This window comes from Martes martes (assembly GCF_963455335.1).
Source record: "Martes martes genome assembly, chromosome: 16".
Lineage (NCBI taxonomy): Eukaryota > Metazoa > Chordata > Mammalia > Carnivora > Mustelidae > Martes > Martes martes.
The window spans coordinates 22,499,504-22,521,181 of NC_137904.1; the positions used below are offsets into that span (position 1 = coordinate 22,499,504).

General features: G+C 44.1%; 2 protein-coding genes across 2 annotated transcripts in view; one reads left to right on the forward strand and one right to left on the reverse strand.

Annotated features, from left to right (window-relative positions):
* Positions 1-352: 352 nt before the first annotated feature.
* On the forward strand, positions 353-4,743 carry ABHD15 (abhydrolase domain containing 15). The gene is made up of 2 exons (XM_080825303.1): positions 353-1,292; positions 3,321-4,743. The coding sequence occupies exons 1-2, from the start codon at positions 424-426 to the stop codon at positions 3,844-3,846; spliced, it is 1,395 nt and encodes a 464-aa protein (XP_080681429.1). The 5' UTR covers positions 353-423; the 3' UTR covers positions 3,847-4,743.
* Positions 4,744-19,330: 14,587 nt separating this feature from the next.
* Positions 19,331-21,678, reverse strand: part of TAOK1 (TAO kinase 1) — a 153,357-nt gene continuing 151,009 nt past the window's right edge. Inside the window, 2 exon segments of the mRNA XM_080825304.1 lie at positions 19,331-19,531; positions 19,533-19,807. Of these exon segments, the coding sequence (XP_080681430.1) occupies positions 19,444-19,531; positions 19,533-19,807 (363 nt within the window). The 3' untranslated portion in view covers positions 19,331-19,443.

Genomic DNA, 21,678 nt, shown 5'->3' on the forward strand with positions numbered 1-21,678 from the left:
AGGGGTCGGGGGGGCTCTGATGCTTATCCGGTGCCCCGATCCTCGGTCTCCGAGTGTCCCCACTCTCTGCCGCCAACACCCCACTCCTCGGCTCGCTGCCCTCCCCACTCCCGTCTGGCTCGCTGGCGCGTCCTCGCTCCCTTTTTGTGGCCTAGGCTCCTTTCACCTTCTGCTCCAGCTTGTCGCAATCGCTGTACAAAGGGCCTGGGGCGGGATTGGGGGCGGGCGAGGGGAGCCGGGCCCGAACTGGCTGCCTCTGCGGGGCCACGGCCAATCCGGAGCGCCCACCGCCCACCCCCGCTCAGGAGAGCCCTGGGCACCCGCCCGCGGCCGGGCGGAGTCGCCCGCAGAGCGGGGAGCTCGCCGAGGGGACGGCCCCGCCGCCTGCCGCCCTCCAGCCGCCGGGGGCTCTGCTACCTCGCCATGCCGCCGTGGGACGCCGCCCTCGCCCTGCTGGTGGCCGCGCTCGCCCTGCTTGGCCTGTTGGCCCCGCGGCTGCGGCGCGCCGTCGGAGCGAGGACTGTGCGGGGGGCCCGCGGCCAGGACCACGAGGAGGAGATGGACGGCGGAGGTGCCGCAGACCAGTTCAGCGACGGGCGGGAGCCACTGCCCGGCGGGTGCAGGCTCATCTGTAAACCGTCGGCACTGGCTCAGTGCCTGCTGAGCGCCTTGCGACGCTCGGCAGCGCTAGAGCCGCGCCCGCGCTCCTGGCTCTGCGGGCCCCACCTGCAGACCCTCTGCCACTTCGTGCTGCCCGTGGGGCCGGGGCCTGAGCTGGCCCGGGAGTACCTGCAGTTAGCGGACGACGGGCTGGTGGCCCTGGACTGGGTCGTGGGACCTTGTCCCCGGGGCCGGCGGGTCACCAACGCGGGGGGCCTTCCCGCGGTGCTGCTGGTAATCCCCAATGCATGGGGGCGCCTCACTCGCAACGTGCTCGGCCTCTGCCTGCTCGCCCTGGAGCGCGGCTACTACCCGGTCATCTTCCACCGCCGCGGCCACCACGGCTGCCCGCTGGTCAGCCCCCGGCTGCAGCCTTTCGGGGACCCGTCCGACCTCAAGGAGGCGGTCACTTACATCCGCTTCCGACACCCGGCGGCCCCTCTGTTCGCGGTGAGCGAGGGCTCGGGCTCCGCGCTCCTGCTGTCCTACCTGGGCGAGTGCGGCTCGTCCAGCTATGTGACCGGCGCCGCCTGCATCTCGCCGGTGCTGCGCTGCCGCGAGTGGTTTGAGGCCGGCCTGCCCTGGCCCTACGAGCGGGGCTTCCTGCTCCTCCAGAAGATGGCCCTCAGCAGGTGGGTGACGGAGGCCGCAGACCGGCAAGGAAGTTGGGGGCGTAGGGGTCTTGGGCTGACGAAGAAACAGCCCTGCCTGGTAGCGAATCACATAGGTTTAGGGCAATTTGGGCAGGGCTCTCTGCACACGCTTTCCGAAGCTATCCAAACCCACTACACAGAACCAGGGAAACAGGTTTAAAGGCCATGGGCGGACTCAGCATCATTATGGTAGAGCAGGGACACCTGCCCTGGGGCCCCATGGCCTCGTGTTAGCCCCAGGGTGTCCTAGCAACTGAGCACCTACCTGCCCCACCTGTAAGCCGAGGCATCGGCAGACGTTTGCCACTTAACCCACAGCTTGTAGAATCAGCAAAGAGGGTTCTGGAAGCAATTACGACTGATTGTCTGCCTGGAATGTTTCCTTATTAGTGTCTGCGCCTAGAGGTGACAAGAATCAGAAATTTGGTGGTATGTGATTTATTAACATTCTCTGGATTTGCATATTCCTCGATATGGATCCAAAAATGTAAAGAATATGTCAACATACTTTTTAAAAAATCTCCAAAAGGAGAGCACTCCACCCCTAGGGTGATATGTGAGGCTTTGACACTGAAGAGGCCGAGCAACATTCCCACAGCGAATTACAAGGCCTCAGCTTGCACTGCTGCCTTCCTAGGAGGTGGCAAAATGGGGTAAAAGACATTCAAGCAGAAAGTGTGGTGTGGCAGAAAGAACTGGGGTGTGCAGGCAGACTCACTTCAGTTCAAATCCTAACACTGGGTAGGTGCTCAAAAAGTGATGGCAATGGTAATTTCTCTTTCTCTCCTTGCCCTGTTTTGTTCTGAGAAGGCCAAACCCTGAGCTCAACAATGGCCCCAGGAGCTGTCATGGCGGCCCAGAACTTCTGGGCCTCCGAGGCAAGGTGTTCTCCCTTGGCTTGATTGCCAGTTTCCATTCCCAAATAACAACCACCCTCCCCCTGCCCCACCCAGCACTAACTCGGGGCACCTGCTGGAGGATAAGGGGAGGGAAGCGGAAAGGAAATCTGGGCCTTTAGGGTCTGCCCTCCCTGTAGAAGTTTGGGATGGAAAAGCTCAGGACAAGCCTCTATGAATGTTTGTTGGAGACACACATCCAGATTCAACTGGCTAAGTCTGGATTGATATGCCCAAAGCCTGAGCTGCCCATGCCGGCCTCCGCCGTCAGGGTGCCAGGCTCTCTCCACGGAGGTGGAAGCAGCAGAAATGCCTCTCTTCCCCAGAGCGGTGGCTCTCAGGCTCCCACGTGGGAACTTACCCTGTAAAGTAATTATACTCCTAGCCGCTTCCTCAGCCCTTTCTAGGAATACCTGTACCACTGCTCAAGGTTTGCCTTTATCTGGACAGCATGTTAGCTTGTAAAAAATAGACTAATATAACCTGAAGAAAGATGTAAACAGTGCGGGGGGAGGGGTGTCACCTGCTGGTTTGGATAGTTTGAGCCAGGGAGTTCTAGCAGGGGTTCAGGAGATGACGGTTCAGAGCAGGTTGCCTACAGAGGGCCAGGAGTTGAGGTCAGGAGGAGAGCTGTCACAGTGGATCAGCTGCTGTGAAGTCACTTGCTGCCCCCAGGGTGAGGCAGGCTAATGCCATGAATGCAGGCCTGGTAGGAACTGTGACACAGCACGAGGGAAGAAATGCCCTGAATGCCCGCCCGTGTTGCCAGACCTTTCCATTTCCTTAGAGAACCCAAATATCTGCACTTTATGTGACATCTCCTGGTTTTCAATGATGACAGTGGGGCACCGGGCCTGCTCAGTCTGAAGAGCATGCGACTCTTGATCTCAGGGTTGTGAGTTCAAGCCCTGCACTGGGCATAGAGTTCACTTAATAAAATCTTTAAATGATGACAGTGAAACAGAAGTTTAAAAAAGTGTCATACAGCCAAAGGATGCCTCTGGGGCCAGAATTTGGCCTGTGGCCTGCCCCTCTGGCACGCCTGTTGTCAGTTCATTTCCTCATGCTTCCCTGTCTTTCCTACCCTCCCTGCCCCTCATCGTGCTGCCAGGTATGCTTCGGCCCTGCAGGATGCCGTGGACACCCACAGGCTGTTCAGGAGCCGCTCCCTGCGAGAGTTTGAGGAGACCCTGTTCTGCCACACCAAGAGTTTCCCCATCAGCTGGGACACCTACTGGGACCACAACGATCCCCTCCGGGATGTGGACGAGGCCGCGGTGCCGGTGTTGTGTATCTCCAGTGCCGACGACCCCGTGTGCGGGCCCCCGGACCACTTTCTGCCCGAGGAACTCTTTCACAGCAACCCCTACTTTTTCCTCCTGCTCAGTCACCATGGAGGCCACTGCGGCTTCCTGCGCCAGGAGCCCTTGCCAGCCTGGAGCCACGAGGTCACCTTGGAGTACTTCCGGGCCTTGACTGAGTTCTTCAGAGTGGAAGAGAGGATGAAAGGGCTGAGCAGGCACCGGGCTTCGTTCCTGGGGGGCCGGCGTCGCTGGGGGACCCTGCAGAAGAAGGAGGCCTCTCCCTCTTCCAATCTGGAGGAGATCTTTAGCTGGAAGCGATCATACACGAGGTGAGGGCCGGCCTGAGAACAGAGCTGGGCATGCAGAGTCCTGAACCGGCCGTGAGGACAGAAGGGGGGCCTGCACTCCGGGGCCTTTGTGGCTGATTTGGCCCCCTCTCTTAGACTGGTCTGTGGAAGAAGGAACTTCCAGCAAGCTAGTGCTCACTTTACCCTGAGAACACTCCTGCCCCAGGCTTTGCTCAACACATTCCAGCTCTTCCTGGTCCGCGGCTGGGCTGTCACTGTCATGCTGTCCCGTCACCGACCTCATAAGCCATAGAAGAGCCCCCTTTGAGTCTATGGACTCTTGAGAAAATGGTCTGTGACTAGCAAGGGCTCTAGAAAGAATGGGTGTATGTGCGTCATTGGAAAGCTCTGTCTCACATAAATCATCAGCTCTCTGACCCTGATTCTTGAGCCGGAGCCACTCAGTGTCATGAGGACAGGATGTTTGTGTCTCAGTCCCACTTCCCTCCTTTGGTTCTGTGGCTGTGGCACTCCGCTGACTTCAGAGCCATGGGGCTGCGTCAGTCTTGCGTCAGTGTGGGAAAGGCGGCCGAGGCAGCAAGTGCTGTGCTGAGACTGGGCTGGTGAGGACGACGAGGTACAGAGAGCATGTGTCTGTCATCTGGAAGGCTGAGGTCCTGTCTTCCAGATGAGTCCTGCAGGTCTCTGTTGGGCTGATCTGGGCCTTCAGGCTAGGACTTCAAGCCTAGGGAGATCTTCAGGATGATTTTAGGAAGAGGGAGTCCTCGAACACAGGGCCTGCCAGCCTCTCAGGCATGCTGGCTGCTCCCTCCAGCACCATTCCTGGGGATTACTCCAGAAAGTCCCGGCCAGAGGTGTTTTTCTCCTGCGATGTGGGCTTCTTCTAGGTGGTGAAGAGTATAAACCTGCTATCTTTGGTGTTTTCTGGTTCATTGCCTTCCTTAAGTCTCTTCCTTTCCAGGGCCTGGAGAGACATCTGGGACCAGAGGAAACTAAAGTTCCAAGAGGTTGGCTAGCACTTACTCAGTGATTTACGAATATTTCACATTACCACGCTTTTTCTGCTCCATTTATTCAAAAGGCCATCCGTGTCGATGTAGAAAAAGCTTCTTCCTGGAGCTGGCCACTCACTGGCAGGTTTTATGGTGTTTGGTTTTATGAGGAATAATCCTGAAGATCAGAGTAAAGCAAAACATTCTACAGATTGATCCCCACATCCTGGTTTAAATTAGGCCATTAAACAATATCCTAGGACATCTAGTTCTATGTGTTGCTATGAACTTTGCCCCAACGTTTTATTTTAATTTGTTATCAAGAAAGAAGACACCTGTTTTGACAGGAAGCTCCCTCCTGGCCTCAATACAGCAAGCCAATTTTAAAGAGGAGAGGTTTATCAAAAGCCACGTCCTATGGCTCAGTATGAGGAATTCCAGGGACCATAATTTCAGATTTGGATCATCTTAGTCCGGCTGTGTTCTAGATCAAATTGGAAGAAACTCTGAACTATCCTAAAATCTGACCTGAGATGCAGAGGACACTCAATTATATCTGAGGCACATTATCCTGTCATGAAAAAAATCACTTCCCTCCTTCCTCATTTCTTGCTCCCCTCCTCCACGTTCCCCATCTGATAGTCTTTCACCCTTTCTGAGCAGAAGTAACGAGGAACTGAAATCTAAAGCCATTCTGCTGCTCGTTTACAGCCCCTGTAGAGGGCTTGCTGAGGAAGAATTCCTTACATCTGGCCACCACCCCCCTCCCCAGCATCTGGTACAGTAAGGATTTCAGTTAATTAGGGTGCTGCAGCTGCCCGCCCCCCTTGCAGGACCCCAGGATCATTCAGAACTGACTGCAAAATGGAGAGCAGCCCAGTAGGTTTTAACCTGTTGGGGCTTATGGGGCCCCAAGGACTGAGCTCTGGATTGTTCCTCTAGGGCAGATACCATGGGACTCTGGTTTTTTAAGGTAATAGCTTTTGGAGAAATTGTGGTTGGTTTTCTTTTCCTTTTTTTTTTTTTTTTTAATTTATTTATTTGACAGACAGAGATCACAAGTAAGGAGAGAGGCAGGCAGAGAGAGAGCGCAAGGGAAGCAGGCTCCCTGCTGAGCAGAGAGCCCTGTGTGGGGCTCGATCCCAGGACCCTGAGATCATGACCTGAGCCGAAGGCAGAGGCTTTAGCCCACTGAGCCACCCAAGCGCCCCTCTTTTCCTTTTTTATAAGAAAGCAAGCCTGCAGGGGTGGGGCGTGGATATATACACGTAACATTTTTCTTTCAGTGACAGCCCCAGCTTCATTAATTGCCTTGGACCCACAGCCCTAGTACCTAGACCCTAAGGTATTTCTCCTCTGTGTCCCCTGCGCCCCCTGTGCTTATAACCTGTCTCAGGAAGCCACTTCTTTCTCATCTTTCCATTATTACTTTTTCAGCAAAATTTGCCAAGAATGTGCAGTTCCTGTTCAAGTAGGTTTGGGTGACCCTGACTTTCAGTCTAACTGAAGGAATCGCCCATATTCACTCAGCTTTGGTGAACAGCTGATCAGACAAAACCAGTGGGAAGAACCCCAGGCACACTATTCTGAGACAATTTGTGACCTTTGAACAAAATCCCAAGTTACGCGTTTGAGGAAACAAGAAACAAACAACAAAATAAAGCTAAGACCACCCAAAGAAGTACCACTGAGTTGGTTTTCCAGGTCTCTTAAGAGCCTTAAGCGATCCTCACAGGCCTCATTCCCTTGCCTGCCTTCCTTTGGGTATTCTCAATATTTCTAACCACCTTCACGTCTTAAGAGACAAAAGCAGCAGCAGCCCCCAAAACATAATGGCTTGTAGGAGGTATGATGGAGTCCTTTATCTCCCCCCACTGGATCAGAATGCAGGAAGCAAAGGACTGCCTCTGAAGGCTTCTGATCTCTAAGACCTAACACAGTGCTTGCTATAACTTAATTCTCCTAAGAGAGTTAGTATTTTATGTTCTTTATACATAGGTTTCTAGGGTGGCTTGGCCAGAGACAACAGTATGCAGAATGAAGCCCCAAATCCTCACTTTGAGGAGATACCATCTCTGTTTCGAGTGAAGGTATCCTTCCTACGACTTGAGTACTGTTTAAAAAAAAAAAAAGAAGAGGCCTTGACACAGGAAGTGGCTTTATAGTTAACCTCAAAATTACCCCAGAGTCAGAAGCTCCTCTCTACTTATCTTCCAGCCAGACCGCAGATCTTCTGTCAATCTGCCATCCCTGGTAATGCCCAGGTATCTTCCTTTAGAAATGAACTTTAGCATGAATTCCTCTCCCTGCTTAAATAAGCAGACACAGTTGGCCACTTGGGTAGAACTTGGTAACAATGCCAATGAGTATTTGTGATTCTTTCACAACCCACAAAGGATTGGCATCAGAAATCTTCCCTAGTTCTCATCACTGGCAGAGACAAGATTGAGAAGTTATACACAGGGAGTGCCTGGAGACGGAGTGAACACCTCAGGAAGCAGGAATTCCCATGTCACTGATGGGACACGCAAGTTAGACTGCTGTTTGGCACACATCATGGTTGTGGACATATGCCAGGAAATAAGGGTGTCCTAAATGAGTTTTCTTCTCTTTTCTTTTTTTTCAAGTAAGCTCTATGCCAAGAGTCACATACTCTCCTAACTGAGCCAGCCAGGCACCCCAAGGGTGGCCTAGATTAGGTAGAAGGTCTCTTCTCATTTGGGGTGAACCAAAATAATGCAGATGAGCTTGGTGTGTTGTAAAGACTTTTGGCTGGCTTGAGAATCAAGGAGATCACAGACCTGATGCAGATTCTGGGAGTTGGGAAATGACATAAGATTTTAATGAAAATAACTTTGCCAAAGTGACCAGAGGATGTTTTAAAATGTCCAGGAAGAACTACAAGTTTGAAGGAAAACTCTTAAAAGACACTATCAAAAATAAATGTCTCTAGTCCCTCCACCTCCAGCCTTCCTGTGTAATGAGGAAATACCCTAGTACTTACCACTAGTGTGGTTGAACAAAAACTTCTCTCCAACTTGTTTGCTTCTGAATAATAAATCGCAGTCTCCCTGCAACAATGGAATGTCATTATTTTTTAAATCTCCAGAAAACAAAGGCACTGCTTGTCTTCTGAAGTCCTCTGTGTACTGAGCCATACATGCTTACCTACCTACAGAGTGAACAGAGCCTCCCTGTACATTCTCTATTCACCGGCTGTTGCTTCACTTCTGTACATCTAGCTTTGTGTCTCCCGACACTAACCAGTGTTTAATCAACAACCAGGCCTCCTGCTCTGGGCTAATAATTTACCAGCAAGCTCAAAATTCTCTGATCATCAGTGGTACCCACATAGAGATATTTTCCACTGAGCAATTAGTAATTTGGGCATTGAATACAGAGGACTGAAGTAGCTTGGAGATGTGGGTTCCAGTTTCTACTTTATCTGTGACCTATGTGTCTTTGGGAAAGTTATTTTACAAGTTGTTCCATATGAAAAGACCGAGACTATAAATAGGCCCTAATTTTTAAAAATTATTTATTTATTTGACAGAGAGAGAGATCACAAGTAGGCAGAGAGGCAGGCAGGGAGAGGGAGAAGCAGGCTCCTCGCTCAGCAGAGAGCCCGATGCAGGGCTTGATCCCAGGACTGTAACATGACCTGAGCCAAAGGCAGAGGCTTTAACCCACTGAGCCACCCAGGTGCCCCAGACCCTAATTAAAAAAAAAAAAAAAAAGATTATTTTAGAGAGGGAAGAGTGTGGGGTGGTGGTGGAGGGGGTACAGAGGAAGGAGAGAGACTCCCCACTGAGTGGGGAGCCCAACATGGGGCTCTATCTCAGGACCCTGAGATCATGACCCAAGCTGCAATTAAGAGGATGCTTAACCGACTGAGTCACCCAGGCGTCCCAATAGGCCTTAATTTAGGATATCTGTTAGGATATAATGAAATAGTAAAAGTAGGTGAGATCCCATTCTCCAAGTCTACTTAGTTCATCAACTGAAACTCAAAGAGAAGGTGGCATCTGCTTTCAGATCAAAATGTATTCTCTAATTCTTTTAAGGCCAAGAAGTTCCAGTCATTCCACTGCAAATTTGGGAAGGGCCTACATGAGCTGGGTCCTGGTTGTCCAGTTGAGGGCAGACTCGCCCGCCCCTTCACAAACACGTGTACACATACACATACTCAATAACCTTGTTGTGGCTAACAGGGTTCACACTGGTTCATCTGTTCTGCTGGCCAAAACCCGTTTTCCTAGTTCTTATAAATGATGGTCAGAGAAGACATGGCTTTCAAATCTCACCATTATTAGTGATGCAGCTAAAGACCAGAACCCAAACCAGTGTTGTTTATGCCATACTTTGCCTTCTCCTAATCCCATCACTGGCTGAGATGACAGTAAATAATGCCCATTTTAGACTTCATAATGTAAAGGATGGTAACAAAAGGGGAAAGAATTTGTATTCCGAGCTGCTCTAGTACTCACCTCTCTGGGGAAGCCATGCACAGTAATCTAAAAATGTAAGTTGTTTATTGCATAGTCCCAACGCCCTCTTCAACTCTATCTCCCTCTACCATTAAGAACACGTATCTGCAGACATAGTAGCAATTAAAGTCACTCTACGACACATACAGGAAAACACTGTCCTGCAGCTGCTTCTCTGAGATGTAAGTGATAGCACGGGTTTATCACCGCTGGGGCTGTGGAGCTACCAAACGCTGTGGCAAACTTTTATTTATATTCAAATTTACAGTCAGGATAGGCTTTGACCCCTAATTTAACTCCAAGCACCTTTGATGCATTTAGACAATGACAAATTAAACATTTGTTTTGGGTTGTTGATAGGGGATACAGGCTTAGAAGTACAAGTTTTATAATACTTTCCTTCCATGATAGTCTGAAGAGCCCAAATGTAGGGACAAAGCAGAAAGAAATCTTGTTTCTTAAACCTTTTTTGAGTTGCTGCAAATTCAAGGTAGGTGTTGGAAAGGCTGGTGATAGGCAATGTGGGATCTAATCTTGGCTCTCCCACCTGGCTGCTTAACCCAAGCAAATTACACTACATAACATGTTAATCTCAAAATAGCTCAGTATCACCACACTAGGAGTTAAAAAGCTGTGTTAAAAAGTTAAAAGTGCTTTTCCAGAAAATATTCTATTCAATAAAACAGGCAATACTTTTTTCAAAATGACACTTAAAAACTTTCCCAATTAAAAAAACATGAAACTCCCTCTCCCCAAATTAGCCTTCTTACAAAAATAGTCACTTTAACCGTGTTTTAAGCAATGGGCCTAGATTAGGTATTTGTCCCATACAGGGGCAGAAAGTATGATTTTCAAATCATCAAAAGGTGAGACCACCTTGTGAAGTTTTTACAAGGTTCAGGAACTGCATACATTCATGTGTCCATGCATGCAGAAGAAGCTGGAGTTCTACAGACTAGAACACTGGTCTGTACAAAACTGAAGAACTTGCATCAAACCATTAGAACCTAAAGTAGAATCAACTCACACCCGCAACACAACAGGCCACTTCATTTTCTGGGCAGAGTTTGAGGCAATTAGGCTAGAGGGTTCATGTTCACATCAGGGACTTTACTCTTAACCATACCTTACACACTTCTGTAGTAATGCCAACATCTAGCATAGTGCCTGAGACTATCTAACAGTCACTTAATTGAAATATACTTTATCGTTGAAATAAAATTACTTAAAAAAGCTGAACAGACACTCTGTGTACTAAAATTACTTTATTACAGTTGATTTTTTTAAACATTTCCTTTGCTATGATACAAAGGATACTTACAAACAAAATATTACATATGACCTTGTTTTCGCTTTTATGTTCTGACAACTTGGTAACAGCTTTAAATGCACAATCTATACAATTAATACAGGTTATATATGAACTATAAGGTATGTTGAACCAGAAGAATACTGACAATATACTGTACAATAAGCCTTACCAGTTAGTGCTGCGGACCATTTCTACCAAAAGGAAAATGCACATCTGTACAGTCACCTATACCAGCTGGTGCTGACAGTGAGGGAGAGGCTTCTTCCCCATTGCAACCCTTGATAAGCCTCCACTGTGGGCGTGTTTGGTCCGAAAATTGAGAGGACTGTGTGTGTTTAAAATTAGTCATTGGTAAAGTGGCAGAACATCACTTTCAACACGATAATCTCTCACACCAAAATATCAGCCCTAGTTTTAAAAGACCACAAGTCCTTTGTGTACCACAAAAACCCTACAGGCTCAAGGGCTTTGAGAGATGAGAAGATGAAGGCTGCCAAAAAAGGAGGTAAGAAACCAAGCCAAAATCTAGGTCTTGCAAAATCATCATTTTTCCCTTCACCAAAGGGAACTAGAAATGTACAAATTCATTGATGAACCTCAATGATAACGTATCAGTTAGCTGATAACCCTCATTTTATCTGGAACCCTGACTTGTGGGAATAACTGAAAGAGATTGTGAATAATACATACCACTTTTAGAAAAGAACTTCTTGCTTAGTTAAAATATTCCCTTCAGCCACCAAAGCTGGTCCTGGGCTAGTACAGGTGTGCATTCATCTCTCAATGGTCTACTCAGAAATGATAAGGTTACAGCTTTTTTTCTTTTCTTTTTTCTTTTTTAAATAAAAAAGCAATTGACTGAAGCATTTTTCTTTTTTTTTTTTCTTTAGGTAAATAGCAAAAATAAAAATAAAAACCAACCCTGGCATTTGCACAAATAATGCAAATGGAGCGATATGGCCTTTAAGGTAAGGAGTTAGTAGAAAGGAAGAGAGAAGTGAAGAAAATTCAGAGAAAACAACGTATTAACTTTTCTTTTTAAAAATTTCTACAATACATGTGCAAAAAAATCATGCTGGTTGAGGAAAACAAAGGGAAATGAGTATATAAAACTAAAAACATAAATAATATGTTTGGATGACTGGTGAAAGCAGAAACCAACCTGGGTTACAAAAAGGATTATACATTCAAGATGCTCTTAAACCCAGTGGGATAACTTATGTTAAAACTGTGTTAATAGTTAACGTTAAAAATCTCAAGTTTGTTTTTAAATCTTCACAATACAAGCAAAGCTGTTTTAAAATATACACTATACATATTTCTCAAAGTCTCTCCAACCTCATTAATGCGCATTAGGCTATCTTTTTCATATACTAAAACAAGGGGGTTCTGAAAGCTAGATTGCTCAGAGTAACCCATCCATTATTTAAATGTCTTAAGTTTTAAATGGGTTAAAAATTTTAGCAGACTTACATAAATAGGATTTAGCAACACAAGTGTTAATTTAAAAAACTCTAAAGCATTTACAAATTATCTGGTTGGAATAGTCTGGGAAAGTTATGTGCACTATTACTTTAAAATGTTATTTACATCAGACCATTGCTTTTGTAAAAATCTCTAAAAGATAAAAAACGAAACTAAATAAATTTGGAGAATTAACCTATTCTAAACTAGCAGAGAAGGATCATAAAAGGAAAGGTAAAATCAGAACAAAATTGTCTTCTAATAATCCCACATATCCTCTCCACTTGGATTTTGCCCTATGAAACCACCTGCAACTCCTATTAGGCTCATATATCAAGTGTCAAGATAATGTGGTAAAATATATCTTGTCAGATAAATTACTGGCCTCAAGTGGAATTTTTAAAAAAATTTTTCCACCTTGTATCTCTGGCTTGGATTATTTTAGAACACATATATGTAACAAAATGGTGGGGCACTCTAAGTAGGCACAATTCCCATTTAATGTGGAATAAAAGGTGTAACACATAAAATGTTGGGGACAAGGGGTGGTGTTTCTTTGATATTATGAAACGCAAGGAAGCACATTTGGAATGGGCACCAAAAAAGAGCTATCTGGCAACACACCAGGGGCAGCCAACATCTTAATAAACTAAACATAGTTGTCTACGACAAAAAGGGGGTTAGAAGGGTTTCGGGACCCCCAACCCCTGTTTGATATGTGCCAAACAGTCACATGGACCAGCCAGAATCTGAAAACATTAAGCAGTTACATCTTTAAATCACATAATTCATTCCATGACCATGTGCAATTTATAATAACAATAATGTTCATGCTGAGGCAATGTATTTGAGGGCTCAGAAGAAGCAAAATGTGCCACTGAGAGAAACCTGTTCCCACACAACTGGTCTTCATGCTTTCAAGTGGCCCTAATACATCTTTGAAGCTAAGCCAAGCCATGCAAAAGCAAAGAAATACACACTTTTGTTAACGGCGGTATCTCATTTCTAAAACTCCACTGACCTCAGGGTTGCCACTGAAACACAGGAGTACTGAATGCACACAAAAGAGGGCTCACGGATTTTTAAAAATGCATTTCCCTCGTCTGTGTTTACCAGCCTTTCACACCTTAGGCTACAAGGCATTTCAGAGAAAGGTTTAGTGGGGATAATGACAAAGGAACATATGTAATTCTGGAAATAGGAAAAATGCCTCGGAAATGGGATCAATGTGCCAGCAGTTAGCATAGTTCATTTCCTTTGAAAATTCAGCTACAGAGCCCAATGAACAGTTCCAAGCCATAAGGTTATCACCTGCATAATTTACATAAACATTAAAACTCTTGCACTTTATAGACAAAACACACGTCTGTAAACATGGCCACTGGGGGAGGGAGGCTCCCTACCTCATTCATGATTGAAAACATGTAGTCATTATATTAAATAAAATGACTTTGCTTCAAAAGATGTAAAACCTGACCAATGATTAAGCTTCATTTTCCCCTGTTTAACGACATTTAAGCATTAATTCTAAAAATATCCCCTAGGATGGTTTCAGGATTAAATGCTAGGACCACAACTGGCAATGACATCAACTCCTCTCTAGCTGGCACAGACTTATAAACTTTAGTACAAAAACAAAAAAATACAGAAACTAGGTCAATTTGTTAGCTACATATTTACAGATAATTACATGATTTTTCACTCATAATTGCTAAAAAACTATGAGTGAAAAGGAAACTGTGCAGGCTGAATTACCCGTACTTTGGGGGGAATCCTTGGGCATCAAGACACCCTTTTCATTCATTCAGAAGTCTCATCTTCTCTCCACTTTTTCATGTCAAACTACCTACAGATGTCCAGGTTGGTATACCCAGTGGGCATCCTGTTTCAGAGAGGATTAACTTTTTTCTCTATTAAAGAAGAATCTCTCGTATATTTAAAATCAAAAAATAAACCCGAAACAATCAGAAAGACACATACATACACGCAAAAAAATATCTCTGAAACTTCAAAAAGGATTGCTGGGAAACAAGTTAACAGTGATGGTGACATAGTAAGTGGCTCCCCAGTTTTAATTCTCTGCCTTTATTTTCTTTAAAGGATATCTATTTTTGGGTGGGTGGGAGGGAAGTGCAAGTTTAAGAAACCCACAAAAGGCAGATAAGGTGCATACTAATTTATATTTCTTACAATCTGAAAGCTATCATTAAGCCAAATGGGTTTTCTTCCCTGGTGTGAGTGAAATTTTGGAAATCTGAATATAAACGAGGGAAAAATTAATCAACATGACTTTAAGGGGGCTACCAGAATTCAGTAGAAAATATAAATGTACATTAACAGAAGAGTTCTCAGCTTCACTTTCTTGCTCTAGACAGTGTTTAAATAAAACTTACTTCCTTACAAATTGTCATTTCCAATGTAGACCTATTGTGGTGATTTCATAAAAGTGCAGACAACATAACCACACACACAGCAAAATAGACTTCAATCAGTAGTCCCTGCATACAAGAGGCAAGTCTGCTAAGTGTACAGCACAGTCTTCATGAGGATGGGAAATTTCCAGTTCTTAACTAGGAGTGAGTGCCTTCTCAAAGGCAATGCTACAACCTGGTTGGGGGCACTATCACGTTAGATGAGGGAATAACGAAACAGAGAGAATTCATTTCTCTTTAATAATGATCTGTATTTTGGTAAGCAGCTCAAAGATGACAGCCCAAGTTTTGGCTTTGTTCCTTAGAGAAGGTAGTTTTCTAAGAAACAAGAACCTCTTCTTCCATCGTTAATAGGAGATTCACACTTATACGCCTTAAATATATTATTTTCTGACTTGAATACACACTAAACACTTCACATTGTGAGCATGGGACAGAATGCAGGACCATATAAACCTCCCAGGAAAGGCGTGCTGTGTTGGGCCAAATCTGTGCTTAATAGCAGTGGCTCAGAAGGGCTGGAAGGTGCACGAAGAACTTACTATTAGCAAGCAAGAAGAGGCAGATCAAGGGAGAAAGCCCCACACCAATACCGTATCCTTCTCTCCCAGTGGCCATTTCCTGTTGATCTCACAGTTTAGGAGAACCTTAGATGCTTTAGCAGTAATTCCTTTCTTGTCTGTTTCAGTCCTTAGCAAAATTTTTAAGTATCAGTATCAGTGGAGTAAAAAGAGTAAGAGGATCAATGGCATCGCTCCTAAAAATCACGTTTAGATTGTGCACATGGAGACTGCGACTTCCTGGTTTTCATCATCTTTGCAGAGGAATCACCACCAGTGTTTTGAATTTCCACGGTTCATTTCTCTCTGCATCACTTATCTTTTATTGCGTCACAACACAAACTCACAGAAACACTGACTGGCTCCTTCCCCAGCAATATTTTACTGGATTGTTACTTAAGGTTCCACATTTACTTAACTTTCTTATCACCCACACAAGTGCTAAGAAGGGAGTAAAAAAGAAAAGATTGCATCTAATGACCACCTTCTCATAAATATCAACCCAGAATACTCATTCTTAAGAAACACATGCATTCTTGTCTTAACTGAGGACTGAAGTAACAAACAAAGTAAGAGAACCTTAAGCGCCCTGATGGAAATGTACAGTATGAGTTACATCCACCTATCTACACACACATATAGACACTCATATGTATATACAATATATACATACAAATGATAATAGCTATACCAAAATGTGCATATTTAACACAGTTTTAAAAAGCCAGTAGATCATGGTATAATACAATTTATTTCCACTAGTGAATGGCACACATGGAGAAATGCAAAGGAGGTGTTTCAAGTACAATATTTTTCACAGGTGAAAATAAACAGTATTATTCCAGTGTCCAACACAATGTATTCTATAAAAGTTTAAAATGCCAGACATTTAGTACTTAAAGAAGTAGAAAGTTACTAAAGTCTGCCTTATGGTCTGAAAAAGATACTCATAGAGTTTTCAATTTTTGGACAGAGGGTGAGGAAAAATAGGAGGAAGTGTCAAGGACAGTTTTAGTGTACTCAATGGTCTTGACTTAAGTCTAGGCAGCTGAAAATCATGACTATGCTATAAAGTTCAATTCATCAAAAAATCCTTGGCCTTGGGTACCAAGCATATTATACCTGTGGGGGTGGTTCAAACGCAGTACTATTCATCTCTAGGCACAGAAATTACTAAAAAGAATGGCAGCTCTAAATAAAAGTTATATAAACACATTTTCCAGCTAACATTATCTGTATCAATGAAAATACTTTCAAATAATATAATTTGGGGTTAGAGCAAAGTTTAATAAGAACAGAGAAATATGTGCAAAAGGAAGGGAACCCAATTAGGAATAATATATTTCAAGGTATGAGGTTTTGCATTTTTAAAATGCTAACTTAAAAAAAAGGAGACAGTGAACACAAGAAACATTTTACTGCCAAGTTCTGGATACCAGATATAGCATTGCAACTTTCTGATATGCTGGACAAATTTCCCATACTTTTTATTTTCTTAAATACATATATACCGAGTGAACACCAACACTGGGGAGGAGGTAGTATTAATTTGATCAAATGTTGACATTTGTACACCGATTCAGAAAGTGCCTGCTTCTTTCTCTAGGATCTCTCAAAACCTTTCCAATTTTTCTGCTACAAGCTTTACTCTTTGATGATTTCTACCATATGAGATTCCTCAGAAGTTAGATCTTACAAACACACACAAACCAATTAATTGGAATTATTTTTGCAAACTATAAATATTTTAATTAAAATTAACTTAATGGAATAATCCAGTATAGTCATGACCTACATGTAAAACTGGTTGCCACACAAATCAGATACAAAGCCCTACTGGATAGACATTTGGAGTCAGTATTCAATCACAATTTTACAAGTATATATGAACTCAGTAACTCAATTTGACTAACTCAAGTCCACAAGTAGAACTTTAACATGTATTACTGGTAGTGTTTTGGATTTTAAAGAGTTATGTATACAAAATTGATTTGCTCCCCTAATCCACCCCTCCAGTAGTACAGATGGGCCAGCCTGAATAGGTTAAAAGGTATCAGATTCCATCACATTTTTGGACATTTAATTAATTCTAAAAACCTCTCCTATCATTTTCCTCCAAACAGGTACATTTCTCAATTTGTTTGAAATACTGTATATTTTAATGCAAAAAAAGATATTGAGAAAATTAAAAGCCCCTTTCATTAGATAGGACAAGTGCATGTTATGTTCACTTAAAAACTGGTAATCTTGAACATGGCCAAAAGGGCAATGTATCCAAGTACTACCAGAAACACTGCCTACAACTGAGTGTGAATTCTACTGTTATCTTGGTTTTAAAAAGATTTACGTTAAAATACTAATTTTTCTTCCAGTTACCTTTAAATGAAATGCCAGAAACACCTAGAGGGGATTCATGGAAATTAAGCTGACGTATGTGGGGACGACTTAAATTTGGCTGACAAAACCAAGATTTCAACAGTGATAGATTACTGTTTGGTCATTAGTCAGGTCTAGGAGAAGAGTACCATTGAGAGGGACTTACAGAATTCTAACTTGGAGCCCTCTGACCACATGAAAAGTAGGACCCAGCGTTAGCAGCAAGGGTTCTTCCAGACAACTGGGGAGGGGGCACGACAATAACTCATAAGAAACGCTGATCTCACTGGAAAGGACATTTTTTTCCTTCAAGTCAATACTCATAGCTCCTTACCCACCTTCAACTCAATTTCCACACTGGCTGTGGAATACCAAGTAACATCTGACTTTTAGCATTGGGTTGATCCTTCATTGCAAAACACAAAACAAAACAAAAAATGCCCCTCTCTGGGAAAAAGAGTTAGCTTTTGTTAAGAGATTCCCTGACCACTATAACTTAACCTTTTTTTTTTCCTTTTTTTTCTTTTTTAATTTGCCAAACTTGCTAGTTCCTTTTCAGTAGTACTTTAGCACTGAGGCTAGAGACTTCTGGAAGTGGTGTTTCCTATTGTGTGATGTTAACATGATGCCAAATGGTCACTAAGTCTCAAGGAACTAGAAGTTTGTAAAGTATTGCAGCAACAAAAACAGCCAGAAAAAAAAAAAAAAAAGGACCTGCACATGCAGCAAAATCTACAGTGGTGATGAGGATTAGTCAGCAGCTGGTAAAGTCATTGGCTCAGTGACTCCTGGTTCACTATGGCAACTACACATTTAAATAATTGGCTATTCTACTTGTAAACAGGAAATCCCATAAGCCAAAGGGCGGGGGAGTAATCAAATTATGTCTTTGTAGTGTGATGAGAATTCCAATGGATGGCAGTTTGCAAATATGGCATCATTCAAATGCCTCTGGCATTTGACTTGTATTGGCTACATGTCTTTGTTTTCGTACAAAGTAAAAGTACTGTCTGGGGTCTTGGGAGTTACAGAGCTTAGCTAGGATGAGATATCACAGTATAAGCAACAAAACATTAGGATATATAGGCTTCATCTCCTCACTCTGCTGCTGAACATAACCCACCACATGAACTTTCAAGGGCCTCTCTCACCCTCTGGTCTCCCCTTTGAAGGCTCACAGGTTTGTTGATGCAATTCCCACACAACTCAGTGATCTTCTGAACACCTCCATCTCACCATGCCACAAAGAAGGCACAATTGAACAGACAAAACAAAAAACAAAAACTGACAAACCTATGCACCACTCAGAAAAAGAACTAAGTTGTTTTCTACTCTCTGAAAAAGTCAATGCAACCCTTTAGTGCTCATGGATTTCTACTTTTTTACTCCAAATGAGGCTGAGAAGTCAGACCAATTTAATAAAGAAAATACACTGATGAGGGGATACAGGTGTGTTTCCATAATCTCTTGTTTCAGCATATGCTGCCTGCTGTGAGTGGCTCATGAGAATCTGGGGTATGCAGACAGGCTTTCCATCTTTTCCCAAATTTCTTAGGCTATAGTTGCCCCAAAGTGATGACTCAAGCCACTATGCTGTATTCTATTTTTTCCGTGTTCAGTAAATACCCCCAATCTAGCCAATCTTTTTACATACACACATCAATTCCCCTTTTCAAAATTTTTCCAAAAGTTAAAAAACAAAACAAAACCCGGCAGCCAAATACTATGACATCCCAATTAGTAAACACAAACCAGAATGCTTTACAAAAATGAATGAAATATACCATATGCACTCAGCTCCCACACTGTAGTACCCAAGTGAGGAGGCTGCTGTGATGATGTCTGTAGGCAGTTTCTTTTGGCAGACAGCTCCAGCGGAATTGCCACTCTCAATTATTAAGTTATGTATAAGACATGTGTGACCCATTGGATATTTGTGAAGTGACACTCGTGCTTCTGCTCATGCCCTGCTCTGTCCGTCCCCCAGAAGCTGTCCGCCTCAGAGCCTGAGGGCTATTGCGGACTCCCATACTGCTACCTCGTGGTACCCCTTGCATTGGCCCTGAAGGGTGACCCCATGGCTGGGGTCCACCTTGCATTGGATGGCCCCAAGCTTGTGGTGGGCCACCCATGGGATGACCCCAGTGAGGTCCTGGACCCCCAGTAGGATTGTGAGACCAACCAGAAGCTCCCGGGTAGCTATGGCTAAATGCCTCAGGGGAGAGATTGGAAAGGACCATGTTACTAAAACCTAGTCTCATGCTTTCAGAGTCAAAAGCTTCAATTTCTCTGGCTTGACGCTCCAGAAGACTTCGTATTCGTTCTGTGCGTTCATTCTGCAAAGCCAACATCTCTTCTTCAATCTGTTTGGGGTTGGGGGAAAGAAGCAAAAAGAAAGCTGATATATTTTTAAAGATCTATAAACTAAGGAAGCAATAATAACTCAGCTTTGAAGTGAATCAAAAAAAGTTCACTCTGGCTACTTTATGGATGTACATTTAAAAACTGAAGTGGGTGGGGCACCTGGATGGCTCAGTCTGAAGAGCATGCAACCTTTTTTTTTTTTTTTTTTTTAAGAGGGACAGAGAGATAAAGAGAGGGGCAGAGAGGGAATCTTTAGTAGTCTACACCCAGCACATGGCTCAATCTCACAACCCTGAGGTCATGACCTGAGCTGAAATCAAGAGTTCCAGCCCCATATTGGGTACAGAGATTACTTAAAAATAAATAAAAACTTTCTAAAAATTCTATTAGAAAACTTAAATGCCCTGTAGGAATTGTACATGATTTATTTATATTTTTAAAATGTGCACGATCAGGGGTGCCTGGGTGGCTCACTTGGCTAAATGTCCGCCTTTGGCTAAGGTCGGGATCCCAGCATCCTTGGAAGAAGCCCCGAATGGGCTCCTGGCTCAGCGGGGCATCTACCACTCCCTCTGCCCTTCCCCTCTGCTCGAGCTCTCTCTCTCTCTCAAAAGAAATAAAATCTTTAAAAAAAAAGTATCAGATCACGTTCTTTTTTTTTTTTTTAATATTTTATTTATTTATTTGACAGAGATCACAAGTAGGCAGAGAGGCAGGCAGAGAGAGAGGAGGAAGCAGGCTCCCCGTGGAGCAGAGAGCCCGATGTGGGGCTCGATCCCAGAACCCTGGGATCATGACCTGAGCTGAAGGCAGAGGCTTTAACCCACTGAGCCACCCAGGCGCCCCAGATCACGTTCTTTTTAAAAATTAAATCAGACGACTTTATTTTTCATTTGACTGTAGTTGGTTGTTACATTAGTTTCAGGTAAAATTAAGCTCTTTTTTAAGTTGGCTCCAAACACAACATGGGGTTTGAATTCACGACCCTGAATTAAGGGTCACATGCTGTACCGACTGCAAAGGCAAAAGTGTCTGGCTGATTGGTAGAACATGTGACTCTTGATTCCAGGATCATGAGTTCAAGCCTCATACTGGGTATAAAGCCTACTTAATAAAAAAAAAAAAAAAAAAAAAAAAAAAAGGCAAAGGTAATAACCTCTGCTGAAATAATAAATCAAGGCAATTATGATCAATGTCGACTAAATCTATTAGGTAAAAAGTTGAATGAAAAGGAAAATGGGGTACTAGCCTTATCAGACATCCCATAATATCACTCTAATAAATATGAGGGGCACCTGGTGGCACAGTCAGTTGAGCATTTGACTCCTGGGTTTTGGCTTAGGCCGTGGTCTCATGGTTATGAGATCCAGCCCTGTACTGGGCTCTGCGCTCAATGTGAAGTCTCCTTGGGATTCTCTCTCCCTCTTTCCCTCCCAGTCGTGCTCTATCTCTCTAAAAAATAAAAAAATAAATCTTAAACTAACTATGGTACTAGTGTGAAACAGACAATTAGTAAAAGAGAAAGAGAAGGAGGACCTCAGTTTGTAGGCATTAATTTATTAGAGAGCGCATGAGTCGGGGAGGGGCAGAGGGAGAGGGAGAAAGAGACTCCCTGGTGAGCAGGGAGCCCAACACAGGGCTCTATCTATCCTAGGACCCTGAGATGATGACCTGAGCTAAGGTAGACGCTCAACTGACTGAGCTACCCAGGCACCTCAGTTTGGAGGCTTTCAGTGCAAGACAAAAGCAGTAATTAATTTAATGGGAGAAACAAACAGCGCAAGCACATTTGGCCAACACCTAGAAGAAAATGAGAATGGAACCCTATCTTACACCACATTCCAGATAGACCAAACCCTGAAAAAAAAAA